Source organism: Lepidochelys kempii, chromosome 1, assembly GCF_965140285.1.
Source record: "Lepidochelys kempii isolate rLepKem1 chromosome 1, rLepKem1.hap1, whole genome shotgun sequence".
NCBI classification, from domain to species: Eukaryota; Metazoa; Chordata; order Testudines; family Cheloniidae; genus Lepidochelys; species Lepidochelys kempii.
In genome coordinates, this window is record NC_136380.1 from 16,730,813 (window position 1) to 16,744,453 (window position 13,641).

Consider the following 13,641-nt stretch of genomic DNA (forward strand, 5'->3'; position numbering starts at 1 on the left):
ATTAGATATAGGGGTTTGGTTCTGGCCCATCTCTCAGAAATATCAAATCAGTGCTCCGAATCCACTGAAAATGTTGCCATTTCTAAAAGCTGATGAGCCGGATCCACAGGAAACCCATTCTGCAGGGTTGTGTGTGTCTCAGGAATAAGGCTATATTTCTTGCCTTTGCAGAGCGCTCACATAGATGGCCACAAGAAGAACAGTGTGCGGCACAAACTGGTCTCCTTGACTCTAAAGAAGAAATCCAAACTGACTGAAGAGGTGAGAGGAAATGCTTTGCGGCTGGTTACCACAAGTGGTATTATATTATCTGCAGGGCTCTCTGACTCTCTCCTGCTGCTAACACAACCAGACCTTCTCTGGGGTTGCTGCTCGCTGTGTCTTTGGGGGCCTGAAAGATTTAAGGATTCTTTAAAGGGAAAGGTTGGCTCCCCATGTCTCCTTGAGTCACCCTGCACCTCATGCCTTCTTCCCCACTGTTCCCTATGCCTGGGACAGCTCCCACTCTCCAGTCATCAAGCCGTCCATCTCCTCTTTTCACACCCCTCTGTCTGCATAGACTTCCAGTGAGAGTCGCCCATCCCTCTCTGTTGGCCTGTACATTCTCGATCTTTCTCGCTTCAGTCCCACCCTGCTCGGCTTTAGATTCCGAGTGGATTTTCACAAGCACTCAACATTGGCCTAACTCCTCTGTCATTGATATCTGTGGTCAAACTCCCATGTGAGCCATTCGGCCAGTGCTGAGCACTTCTGAAAATCCCACTCTTCGGCTCTTGGGGCAGAGAATCCTTTTTCTTGACACATCCTCCTTTTTATACGGTATGGTAGAGAGTGGTTCACAGTCAAGCTGGAAGGGCATATCACGTGGAGTCCCGCAGGGATCAGTTCTGGGTCTGGTTCTGTTCAATGTCTTCATCAATGATTGAGATAATGGCATAGAGAGTACACTTGTAGAGTTTGCGGATAATACCAAGCTGGGAGGGGTTGCAAGTGCTTTGGAGTATAGGATTAAAATTCAAAATGATCTGGACAAACTGGAGAAATGGTCTGAAGTAAATAGGATGGAATACTGTAAGGACAACTGCAAAGCACTCCATTTAGGAAGGAACAATCAGTTGAACACATACAAAATGGGAAATGACTGCCTAGGAAGGAGTACTGCAGAAAGGGATCTGGGGGTCACAGTAGACCACAAGCTAAATATGAGTCAACAGTGTAACACTGTTGCAAAAAAAGCAAACATCATTCTGGGATGTATTAACAGGAGTGTTGTAAGCAAGACATGAGAAGTAATTTTTCTGCTCTACTGCATGCTGATTAGGCCTCCACTGGAGTATTGTGTCTAGTTCTGGATGCCACATTTCAGGAAAGATCTGGACAAATTGGAGAAAGTCCAGAGAAGAGCAACAAAAATGATTAATGGTCTCGATAACATGACCTATGAGGGAAGACTTTAAAAATGAGTTTGTTTAGTTAGAGAGGGGATAACAGTTTTCAAGTACATAAAAGGTTGTTACAAGGAGGAGGAAGAAAAATTGTTGTCCTTAACTTCTGAGGGTATTACAAGAAGCAATGGGCTTAAATTGCGGTTTAGGCTGGACATCATTAAAAACTTCCTAACTGTCAGCGCGTTTAAGCACTGGAATAAATTGTCTGAGGAGGTTGTGGAATCTCCGTCATTGGAGATTTTTAAGAGCAGGTTAGACAAATACCTGCCAGGGATAGTCTAGATAATACTTAAGAACAGTCACAAATTGTGCCATGAATTCTGAGGGCTGGATTAGATGACCTCTCGAGGTCCCTTCCAGTCCTACAGTTCTATGATTCTATGATGTGCGCTTATAGAGGAAACCAATAACAGCGATCACAACCACGAATGTGCTTACAGCCTTACAGCCATGGTGTTGTGGTTTTGGCTGATGGAGCATCTTTTAATTGTGTTACTGGTTTTTTAATGATGATTGAATAGAGATGAGATGAAGAGTCAGATCCTCATCAGTTATAGGCTGGTGTAACTCCACTGCCTTCTAATAGAGTTATCCCAGCTGAGGGTGGGGCTCGGAATTGTGGCCTATGGTGCTGTTGTGGAAAAACTGGAGCAAAGGAGTGGTCTAAGACAAAACAGATACTATAAGAAGATGCTCTAGGTCAGGGGTCTCAAACACGCAGCCCATGGGCCGCATGTGGCCCGCGGAGTTATTTGCTGTGGCCTGCCAAGCTCCCTGCGCTCCCCCCTCGCCCCCCCGAGTTATTTCCTGTGGCCGGCAAATTCCCATCCCCCGCCACCACCCCCAGCACACCGCGTCCCTACTTCTCTGCCTCCAGGTGCTTCCCACTGCCAAACAGCTGTTTGGCAGCGCTTAGTGCTTTCCAGGAGGGAGGAGCGGGGAGCCGCACACTCAGGGGAGGAGGCGGAGAAGAGGTGGGGCAGGGGTGGGGATTTGGGGAAGGGGTTGGAATGGGGCAGGGAGGGGGCGGAGTTGGGTTGGGGACTTTGGGGAAGGGGTGGGAAGAGGCAGGGTGGGGTCTCATGGAAGAGGTGGAGTGAGGGTGGGGCCAGGGGCAGGGTGGGGTGTCAGTAATCCTCATGTGGCCCTCCTGGTGATCTGAGTTTGAGATCCCTGCTCTAGGTAGATTGATTAGACAGAACTTGGTTCACCTTTATATGTACTATACAAGGATTTGGGGGATTAAAAGCAAAAGAGCTGCATCCAAATTACTGGTAAGTTAGAGGGTAAAATTGAAACCCTCTGAATAAACAGGAGATGGGGTTCTCCTGGGAACTGTCATGACTAGATTATAGTCCTACTTGGGCGGGGGGCAGCTGTTCATAAAGGCCTGGGTTGGAGGAGGGGAGAACCATAGCAACAAGTTATCCAGAAAGAGAATAATGTCTTTGGTTGACAGGTGACAAAGAGACTCCATGACGGTGAGTCCACCCTCCAAGGCAACAGCATGCTCGAAGACCGACCCACCTCCAACTTGGAGAAGCTGCATTTCATTATTGGTAATGGCATCCTCAGACCAGCATTAAGGTTAGAAATCAGTGCAAAGAGTCGACCATCATTCTCTGTTTTTCCCCCCTATTAGTTAAGCTGCTCTCATTTAAAAAAAAAAGGTTTTTGCTAATCTGTGCGATTGATTAAAACATGTATTACACTGTTCTTCGAGCTCTCTTCCTCTGTATGATTGGGGCTAGGCTCCCATCATGTTTGTTGGATGTTCATTTCAGGCTTGATCCAAAGTTCACTGGGGTCAGTGGAAAGGCTGACAGAGACTTCATTGGACTTTGGATCACGCCCCCGGTTATTAGCATTCCTTTTTTCTTTTCACTGCTTATTTTTATCCAAGCCATTACAGCCTAAGTTGCTGGGTCTTCTTTTGTTAGAAGAATAGATTTCTTTTATTGCATACAAAAAACTATGTTAAAAGAACATTGTTGCAATTGCAAAGTCAAAACTCAAAAGACAGGAAAAGCCGAATTATGATTGCCCATGCTACCTTAATTCAGACCCTTTGTGCATATGCATTCAGACACAATCTTTAATTACAAGATCATATGCTGTTTTTTCCATCAGACCCTGCCTCATTCAGTGCACAGAATGGACAGTGCTCACTTAATGAACAGCTATTCAATATTTTGTCCTACTCACTGTCCAGTGTGTGGCCCTTGGCCTTATTTCTGCACATTATTCCAACCCTGTTTCACGCACAATTAATGTATCTTCACTACAACTCTATGAGATGAGGGGGTGGTATTATGCCCATTTTACAGATGGGGAACTGTGTGATAAAGGCAGATTAAGGTTAAAATTGTATACTGATTTAGGGGGCCCAATTTGAAATGCTTCAGACCTGATTTTTCAGAGCATTATATAGTGCTCGATATATTCATAGCAGGAGGACCTCAGCTGCTTTTGTGAGTGCCTGGTAGCAGATAGTAGCTGTTAGGGGATGGCGTATGCTGGCAGACTCTGTGGAGAATTCTGCTGCCAAACTCCTCTGAGCATGTGCAAACTAATATTTTCAAAGGCTCATGAACTTGGCCAAACATGGGTGGATTTTCAAGGGGATGGCAAAAAATACCCCCTGACCACAGGGCAATCCCCATACCAAATTGTAAGTCCCTGTTCCAAAACGTGGCGGCACTTAGAGCTTCTCAACAAAACAGACGTAAGAAGCTTTTAACATGGACAAAACACGTCTTTTTCCTAAACCTCGTTCTGAGAAACAACCAAACTGTTTTTACTGAAATTTTTTTAAAAATCAGCATAGAAAATTTCAGCCCAAGCAGTTAAAATTTGGCCAAGTTTAAGGAACAGAAAACAGGGTCTTCTTATGGAACGTTTTGGACCACCTCAACTACAGGGTGTCATTCTCTGCACCGCCTCTGGTATGTTTTGCCGTTCATCACAAAAGCTCACAAAGCTCTTCACGCAAACAACATACAAGGCTCATTTTACCCACCACTGACAAGATGCTGCTGCTAGGATGGAACATGGTGGCTGTTTGTTTAAATGGACACAGCAACACTACGTAGCAACTCAGCACGAGAAAGCTGAGACTTTCAAAGCTGCCTGGATGCCCAGTTCCAGAGCTGCTTTTCGGCAGCTTTGGAAGATCTCAGCCAAAGTGTAGAGGAATGTCGTTTCCATTTGAATTTGCAAGGGGGATTTCTGTAGGAGGGATGTAATTGTCAGAGTTAATTGGCCAGGGCAACAAGGTTAATACCCCTAGACTGATATAAAGTGCCATGGGACCTTTAATTATCAAGCCGTCAGGGTCTGGTTTTACATCCCATCTGAAAGACAGCAGCCCCTTTAACATCTAGTAACAGTTTGCAAGCCTGAGAGGCAGATTTCACCAGAAAAAGTAGCAAATTATTCATTAAGGGCTTGATCCAGAGCCCACTGAAATTATTGGAAAGACTCCCATTGACTTCAGTGGGCTGTGGATCAGGGATCCACTGAGAGAGAAATGGTATCTTGAATGATTGGCTGGGATCTAACCCTGATTTCTGTTGCAGGGACGAAATCTATTGTCAAATCTGCAAACAGCTCACCCAGAACCCTTCCAAAAGCAGCCATGCCAGAGGCTGGATCCTGATGTCGCTCTGCGTGGGATGCTTTGCTCCTTCTGAAAAGTTTGTGAAGGTGAAGAGCGAATGTTATTTATCATTTGCCTGGCGTATCTATTTATACATTTCCTTTCGCAATGCTGGAGCCAACTCTTCTCTTTGGTTTCTCTGCTTGTTGACTGTGTTGTGACTCCCTTTCCACACAGGGTCTGATTTTACAGGAAAGCTCTATTGTAATAAAAGCCCCAGTTCAGCTAAGGACTTAAGCACGAGCTTTAGCCCCATCGAAGTTAAAGTTTAGCAACTGCTTAGATCGTTTCCTGAAATGGGGCCCGAAAGGCTATTCTTCTACCCAAATCATTGAATTATAAAGAAGAATAAATTATTAGGAAATTGTTTTTAATTGAAACCAAATCTCAGATCTCAAGGCCGTGCAGAAATTTGAATCCAGATCTGCAGCCAAACTTCACAGCTGACTTGTATTTCTACAATAGGCTAATCTAAGCACACCTGCAAATTCGGGATGCTCAGATCCCAGTTTTGCAGCCTGGCCCTCTCTTGTCCTACATATAATAGCCAAGAATAATTAACAGTCCTATAGGAAGCTGCCATCCGGAAAGGCTGGTAACACAGAAGAGGGCTCAGAGAAAGCAGCTGCAGTTTATGTATGTGAGAAAGCAGGGACTTCTGGGGCCACATTTTCAAATGCATGCGTCTGAGTTGCTTCTGCAAAGAATATGCAAACACCTACGGGAGGCCAAACATCCATATTCTTGCACAAGTGGGATCTGCACATCCAGGCAGCATGTTTATGCCTGCAGTTACCCCATAGGAATATACAAAGGATAATTTGTATATGCAGATGGGGTTTTTGAACACTAAGTTGATGCCTCTGCTACGCTGGTAAATGTGTCTATCAGTGGTATTACAAGGTGAGCTCAATTTTGCTGAAATAAAAAAAATCAGCATAGAAAATTTCAGGCCAAGCAGTTAAAATTTTATTTATATATATATATATATATATATATACACACACACACATATATATATATATATATATATATATATATATATATATATATATATATATATATATATATATATATGTAATGTGTGTGTGTGTCTGTTTTAAATTAACCCCAAATCTATGAGTGTATTTTGTTCGGTTGTTCTACCCCCCTGTATTCTACTTCCTCATGTATCCAGATGGAAGCCAAGACCTCTAGATGAGCAACCTTATCTCCCAAAGTACTGGGCATCCAGCAGCTCCCACCGAAGTCACTGGGAGCTGCTAAGTGCTCATCACTCTTGCAAATCAGGCCACTTCTTTGGATCCCATTTTTAAAAACAATTTTGGCCTAAATCCATATTTAGGTCCCTAGATAAAAGTAGCCTGACTTTGAGAGGTGCTGAGCACCCAGAATCACGGTGACTTCAATGGGGCTACTCAGGCTTACGTTTAAGCATGGGCTTAAGGGCTTTGCTGGGCTGAGTACTTAGCACATTGCAGGACTAGGCCCTCAGTCCTTGCTCAGGCAAGACTCCTATTGCCACCATGAGAGCTTTGCCCAAGGAAGAACTTCAGAACCTGTAGCCTGATCCCAAACCCAGTGAAGTTCAGTTGGAGCATTTCCACTGACTTCAGTGTAGTCTGGATCAGGACCTTGGTCCTTAGAGCTGAATCCAGGAGCCAAATTCATCAATAGAGTTCTTTGTGTCAGCCACAAGCCCTTCCTGTAGGGAAACGGATAAGGCAGATAAATCGTGTGTGAAACAGCGGAAGATTCCATTATGCCCAGAAATGAGACCCAGTAAATCACGTCACTAGAGATGACCCATGGAGTGTTTTAGTCTGTGTTTAAATCTCTGATAAAGGAGGACTTATTTGGGGAGAGTGCAGCACATCTAGAAACAAGTTGTTAATAGTCTTCAAAATATACCCTTTGGCTGGAACCCTGGCCCCACTGAAGCTAGCGGCCAAATTCCCATTGACTCCCGTGGAGCCAGGATTTTACTCTCTGTAATCGTGGGCTGTTGCATTCTGGACTCTCGGTGACTCCCTCTGAGGTTACTGTTAAAGGCCCCGATCCTGCAAGGAGCTGCAGGCAAACCACTGGGGTCTCCTGTACAGATGCCATTACAGAATCAGGACTTAAAATGTCAAAAACTCTCTTTTTTAAAAGTATTGTAGCTGTTAAATGCTGGCCGTGTGCACTGCTGGCAGAACTCATCTGAGGGGATATGAACTATATTTTCTCTCTCCTTCTGTCTCCTTTTGTACTATTTGATGGCAAAAATATTTGTAGATTTTTTTTTTTTGGACTCTGGTGAATACTTCTGTTTTGAAAGTACATTTATCAGGAGCACTTATTCTGATTTATTTCAGAGTTAGCAGAAAAATTCTGCATCAGCCCCAGACTTTACCTACCAATTCCAAAGCTGTTAGTTTTGTGGGTGTGGATTTTAGAGGTGATGCCGAAATCAGGTTTACCATGCAAACTCTGTTGCAACTATTACCACGGAGTGCCTAGCTGTTTATCTAAGTTATTTATAGAACGTCTAAGTTATGATTTATAGATCTAGCAAAGTGATTTATAGAGCCTCCCAGTTATGATTTATAGAGCTGTCTGTCTAAGTTATTTATAAAGTATTTTCTGTCTGTTATTCTGGGGAGGCTGCTGGGTTTAATTTTTTTCTGCACAAATGTGGTTGCATTTTTAATACATGGGTCAAGTACACAGACTCCTGGATAGGACCTCTTTAAAATGTATATTTTTAAAAATCTAAGCAAGTAAATACCTATCTAATGTATTAATGACGTATCAAAATGTTCTCTGTGTGTGACACAGGGTATGTCTACACTATAGTGGGAGGTGTAATTCCCAACTCGAGGAGACGTATCCATGCAAGTTCTGATCAAGCTGGCATGCTAAAAACAGAAGTGGAGCCCCAGCAGCATGAGCAGCAGGACGGGCTAGCTGCCCATGCTCATGTGTAGCATTTCAGCTGTGATCTAGCAAGTGGCTATCTCACAGTGCAGCAGCGATATTTCTATTTTTAGCTTGCTAGCTTAATTGGAGCTAGTGCTGGTTTGTCTTCTTGAGCTGGAAATTACACCTCCGGCTTGTAGACATACCCTTTGAGTCAGAGAATTTAAGGTCAGAAGGGTCCACCAGATCATCTAGTCTGACTGGCACGTCACAGGCCACTAAACTTCGCCCAGTTGCCCCTGCAACAAGCCCATTAACCTGGATTAGACTAAAGTGTTACAGCCCTCAGGAGACCAAACTATTGTGTGCCACATTCGGATAATAGGTGGGACCAAGCTGCACCAATGCGCAAGGCCCCTGCAATGGCAGGGAATTGATTTGGTGTGTGCATTTGGTTAAATTCAGTGTTTATCTCCCCACTGCTCATTACTTACAGGTCTATTTGATTTATTCCCCCCTTCTGACCAACGCTGCAATAACATTTTGGGCGGACAGTCTTTAGAATGGAGCCATGGACCTGTGTTCAAGCCAACAGCAGCCGTCAGTCGTCTAACCAATACATTCTCTCTTGCCAACAGTATTTAAGGAACTTCATCAATGGAGGTCCTCCTGGTTACGCTCCCTATTGTGAAGAGAGATTGAGGAGGACATTTGCAAATGGGACTAGGACACAGCCGCCCAGCTGGTTAGAATTACAGGTCTGAATCCCCTAGAGCAAATAGAGTGTGTCAAAAAGGTTTTATTGAAATGTTGTTGAAAGTGACTTTTGACTGAACAGAAATTTGCTTTAGAAAATGTCCATTTCTGTCTGAATTTTTCAGATTTTTGTCGGAAAATTTTCTTCTGTCCGTGACGACTGAAAATGGGAATGAACAATATTTTCAGTTTTTAGTTGTCGTAAACCAAAAAGTTTGGTTTTCAGGTTTTCATTTCTTTCAGCCAAAACCTGACAAATTCAGTGGAAGTGTTTTTCTTTGAAGTGTTTTGTGGGGAAAGAAACAAAGTTTCTTTCCAGCTCTAATAGTGAATGCTGTTCCATTTAGAGGTATAAACATTTTCTCACAGTCCCTTAATAGGATGTTGTCTCTCTTATTCTGAGGATTAGCAGTTCAGAAGCAGAAACTATGTCTTCCTTGTGGAGAACAATGATTATGACTGACTTGCATTATCGTCAATCCACTTGTTACTGTTCCTCTTGTCTGCACTCTTCTCCATCTTCTTGTATTTTGAAGGTGGTACAGAACTGCGTTCCATGTAGTTTGAGGCAGTGGGTATTATCCAAGTCTCTACACAGATTTAAAGGTTACACATGCTTCCAGGATTCAATCCACTGTCCACTGAAGAGAATCAAAAATTACCATTGACAATTAACTGTATTAATTAAAAAAATTGGGAGTTGCAGCTGCTCCCCATTACTCAAGTTGTGACTCTACATTATGCTGTGGAGAAGTATATTGCAGCCATATTACAAATGTAGCCATAAGTACTAGAGCAAAGGATCCAGAAAAGGCACTGTGACTGTTGAGAGATAACTTGTAAATGGGCAAATAAATCAAGCTTGTATGCCTTTAAAAAGTTTGACTCTAATCTCCTAGGCGACCAAGTCCAAGAAACCTATCATGCTGCCTGTTACGTTTATGGATGGGACAACGAAGACGCTGCTAACTGACTCTGCAACGACCGCTAAAGAGCTCTGTAATTCCTTAGCTGACAAGATCAGCCTGAAGGACCGATTTGGGTTTTCGCTTTACATCGCACTGTTTGACAAGGTACGTGCTGGCCTAGATGCCTCAGAGAAGGAGAAGGTGGCTCTTTTCTGATATAGAAAATATGTATCTTCAGGGTGGCATTTCTGTCATGTGATGAGAGTGGGGAACTGAGCACTAAGTCATTGTGTCAGTAATGAACTTTTGGAGGCTACCGGTAGATATGACTCCCTAAGAATAAAGGTCAGAGTCAATGAGAAGGCAAAATAGCCTGAGAGTAAAATTTCATCCAGTCAGCCAGTAGCTACAGCCTGCCTGTGTAACTCCATCTACTCCTAATAAACTGTCATGGCCCTGTACCAGATATGGACTGGCTACAGAGCTTGCTTCTGAGCAAGATACACACCAGATGTGTTCATCATTAATGCACTGCCAGGTAGCTTAAATAAGGTATTTTTACACGCACCGCCACCTAGTGGTTGAACCATACAATACAGTTTAGCATTCCATTACATAAACCTTGAAGTCTGGACAGAGCTGTGTCGTCCTTGGAAATCCTCTGGTCTGTTTCGAAAGCCTATGGCAGGTGCGTGTACCCATGTAATGTCTGGAGAGAGACATTGCACTCAGTCTGGCTTTCAATCAAATGTTCCGAGCACAGGCATGGAACCTGCACAATCAATAATAGCATCATACACGCAAACCATGGGCTAGATTGGGCCTTTCAGACACAGGTCCGGTGGGCAGCACAGTGCGAGCTGGCTAGCCTTAGAGAGCTCCCGGAAGCATTGTGCTCAGGGAGACAGAATCAGTCCCACAGTTCCTGGATAGCAGAAGGTCTGTGGCATCCCATAGGAGAGTGCAGCATGTTCTCCACTCCATGGCTGCCCATCTCTGCTGGCTGGTAGAGAGGGGACTGGGTTTTGCACACACCCCTCCTTGTCCCTTTAGGAGAAGCTGGTGCTATTGTGGGCTTTCACTCTGAGGAGTTCTTGCAGTTGTGATTGGCCCCTGCACAGGGGCATGGTAGGAGGGTGATGGGGGCATCCTTTTGCTCTGTGTTTGTACAGCACCTATCACAGTGGGGGCCTGACCCATGACTAGGGCTCTTAGGTGCTATGGTTATACAAATAATACATAATAATAAAGGCTCCTTGCTCCCCTTGTGGAGTATAATCTCGTCCTACTAAATCACGATGGGTCTCTCCTTTCACACGGAGTGTGGCAACTGCTGCTAAAAATATGGTGACCCAGCATGTACCTTCCCTGTCGCCCTCCTGCCCTGGCCAGGTCTCATCCTTGGGGAGCGGCAACGACCACGTGATGGATGCTGTGTCTCAGTGTGAACAGTATGCCAAAGAGCAGGGAGCCCAGGAGCGCAACGCGCCATGGCGACTCTTCTTCAGGAAGGAGATCTTCACCCCTTGGCACAATCCAAGTGAAGACAACGTGGCAACCAACCTCATTTACCAGCAGATAGTCCGGGGGGTGAAGTTTGGGGAGTACCGATGTGACAAGGTGAGTCCTCAACAATGGCAGACCTTGGCCCCCTGGCTTGGGAAATTGGGCACGTGAATATTCTGTTCTCATTTAGGTAGGTAGGATCCAGAATCCTTAAAATGAATGCTGTTCTTGCTGTCTGTCTCTCTACTAATAAGGGACCCAACACCATGAACTTCCTACATTAAGAGCCAAATTTCTCCCCTGGAGAAACTCACAGACAACTCTCACCGAAGTCAAAGGAGCCAACTTACAAACAGCGAAAATCAATGGGAGGTGCCCCTGAGTATCTGAAATCGGTGGGAGCTGCACATAAGCATCCCAAGGCAAAGTCTGGCCCCTTGGCTTCAGTGACTAGTGATTCTGACTACCTCAGTGTTTGGGTTCCCAACCTGAGAGACCTTAAAGAGGACTGATTTTTAGAGAGCCAGATGCTCAGCACTTCTGAAAATCAAGCCCCTTCAAGGTATGTCTAATTAAGCACCCCAAAATTGTGGAACCCAAAAGTACTTGTTACTTTGAAAATGTAGGCCCTAATCTTCAAACGGAGTAGGGACCTAAATACCACTGAGAATCTGGGAAGGATCTGGGACTGGGTGTTTTGTCCTCCTTGTTTTTAAAGTATCCATGGACTTCATCCAACATATCTATCTTCTGTTCTGTCTGCTTCTAACCCTTCTTCTCCTGAGCTCCACATGAGATTTCTACTGTGTGTCTATAAAGTGCCCAATCACCATGATATCTAGATTACCTTCTTGTATCTCTGCCTCATTGACTCGCCATCTCAAATCTTATCTGTAGTCCTATCCTTTGTCCTTTGCCTATATCTCTCACTCCCAGTCTCCACTTCTGTAGCTATATCATGTCTCTATAAAATACTTTGGGATATAGTTGATATGAAAGACATAATACAAAATAAAGGTGTATTGCATTCAGGTATCTGTTCTTCAGCAATTTGCCTGATTTATGAAGAGAGAGGTGGATTTGCTCCGTAAGTGCAAGAGATGTGCTGAGGCGCAATTGATTTATACTCACTAAGCCTTGTCTACACTAATAGAATTACCAGTTGCTGACTACAGGTATCAGAAAAGGGTGTCATTGAACCAGTGCTGAACAGGATTGAACTGCAAGTGTAGACAAGGACAGAGTTGTTCACGGTGCTCAAACCTGCTCAGGTTTTAACCAGAGTTCCTGGCGCTTTGCTGAACTCAGTTTGCTCTCAGCTAGACTTGTGCCGATCCAATGTTCAGTATTGGTTCGGTTGTAAACCTTGCTGACACCAGTTGCCAGCAACTGGTCGCTTTGCCAGCTTAGACATGGCTCTGGAGCAAACATGGCCATAGCATCCAATGAGATGTTATCTGCATTCAGGTGACACCTCTGGTGTGAGAGGTAATTTCGTGCATCTCAGTGCTCAACAATGGATGCTGAACCTGCTTAATCAAAAAGAGATGATGCCATCAGTTGAACTAAAGTACTAGAGCCTTTGGTAAGCAACATTCAGAGAGGAATTTTCTCTACTCTTCTGTTATCCATTGATCTGCAGTTCATGTAACAGTTGCAGTGATCACTGCTAAGCACATGAGACCCAGTCTTTCTCCCACTTGAATGCAGGTGGCATCCATAGAAAGGGGAGGTAGTTAAGGAAGTATTTGTGTGATGTTTTATTCATTGAGGAGTTAGTCACTTAGGGCACATCTTCACTGGCTCTCCCAGCACTCCAAAAACCCCCCACCTTTTTTCACCCCCGAGCGAGAAAGTTGCAGCGCTGTAAAGTGCGAGTGTTTAGAGCCTGGTCTAAAGCCCAGTGAAATCCCTTTGAAATTCAGTCAGTCTGTGTCAGCAAAGGGTTAATTGAGCTCCAGGAGAAGGGAGGTTAAAGTGACTCCCTCCTTGTAGTTTCTTTCCTTGTTGGTTCCTACAGGAAGAAGACTTGGCAGAACTGGCTTCCCAGCAGTACTACGTAGACTATGGGGCGGCGATGGTGCTGGAGCGACTCCTGAACTTAATCCCCTCCTACATCCCTGACAGAGAGATCACTGCTTCGAAAACCGTGGAAAAATGGGCTCAGCTCATTATAGGTGCACATAAAAAGGTAGATGTTGGCCAGAGGGTGAGCTCCAGCAAGGCTCTGTGCATGTTAAACAGCTAGCAAGTTTGGCTGCATCAGCCTATGGGGGTTCAGTCTCAGCCCCATCTGAGGCTGAGACAGAAATGGATTTTTCCCCCAGGGATCAATTTAGAGCCAGGGGCAAAAACCAGAGTGTGTAGCCATTCTTGATGCCAGTTGGGTCACAAATGAAGGAGAGAGACACTTCAGTGGTTAGGTTTTGCACTGGGTTTTGAAGCAGGAACTGAATGGCAGGAA

At 44.5% G+C, this 13,641-nt stretch overlaps 1 protein-coding gene across 1 annotated transcript in view; it reads left to right on the forward strand.

The window, feature by feature from the left end:
• MYO7A (myosin VIIA) overlaps positions 1 to 13,641 on the forward strand; it is a 116,777-nt gene that overhangs the window by 77,812 nt on the left and 25,324 nt on the right. The window contains exons 25-31 of the mRNA XM_073335284.2: positions 172 to 261; positions 2,908 to 3,035; positions 5,027 to 5,153; positions 8,646 to 8,765; positions 9,663 to 9,836; positions 11,064 to 11,291; positions 13,198 to 13,368. Coding sequence (XP_073191385.1) covers positions 172 to 261; positions 2,908 to 3,035; positions 5,027 to 5,153; positions 8,646 to 8,765; positions 9,663 to 9,836; positions 11,064 to 11,291; positions 13,198 to 13,368 — 1,038 coding nt within the window. The remainder of the gene's footprint in view (positions 1 to 171; positions 262 to 2,907; positions 3,036 to 5,026; positions 5,154 to 8,645; positions 8,766 to 9,662; positions 9,837 to 11,063; positions 11,292 to 13,197; positions 13,369 to 13,641) is intronic.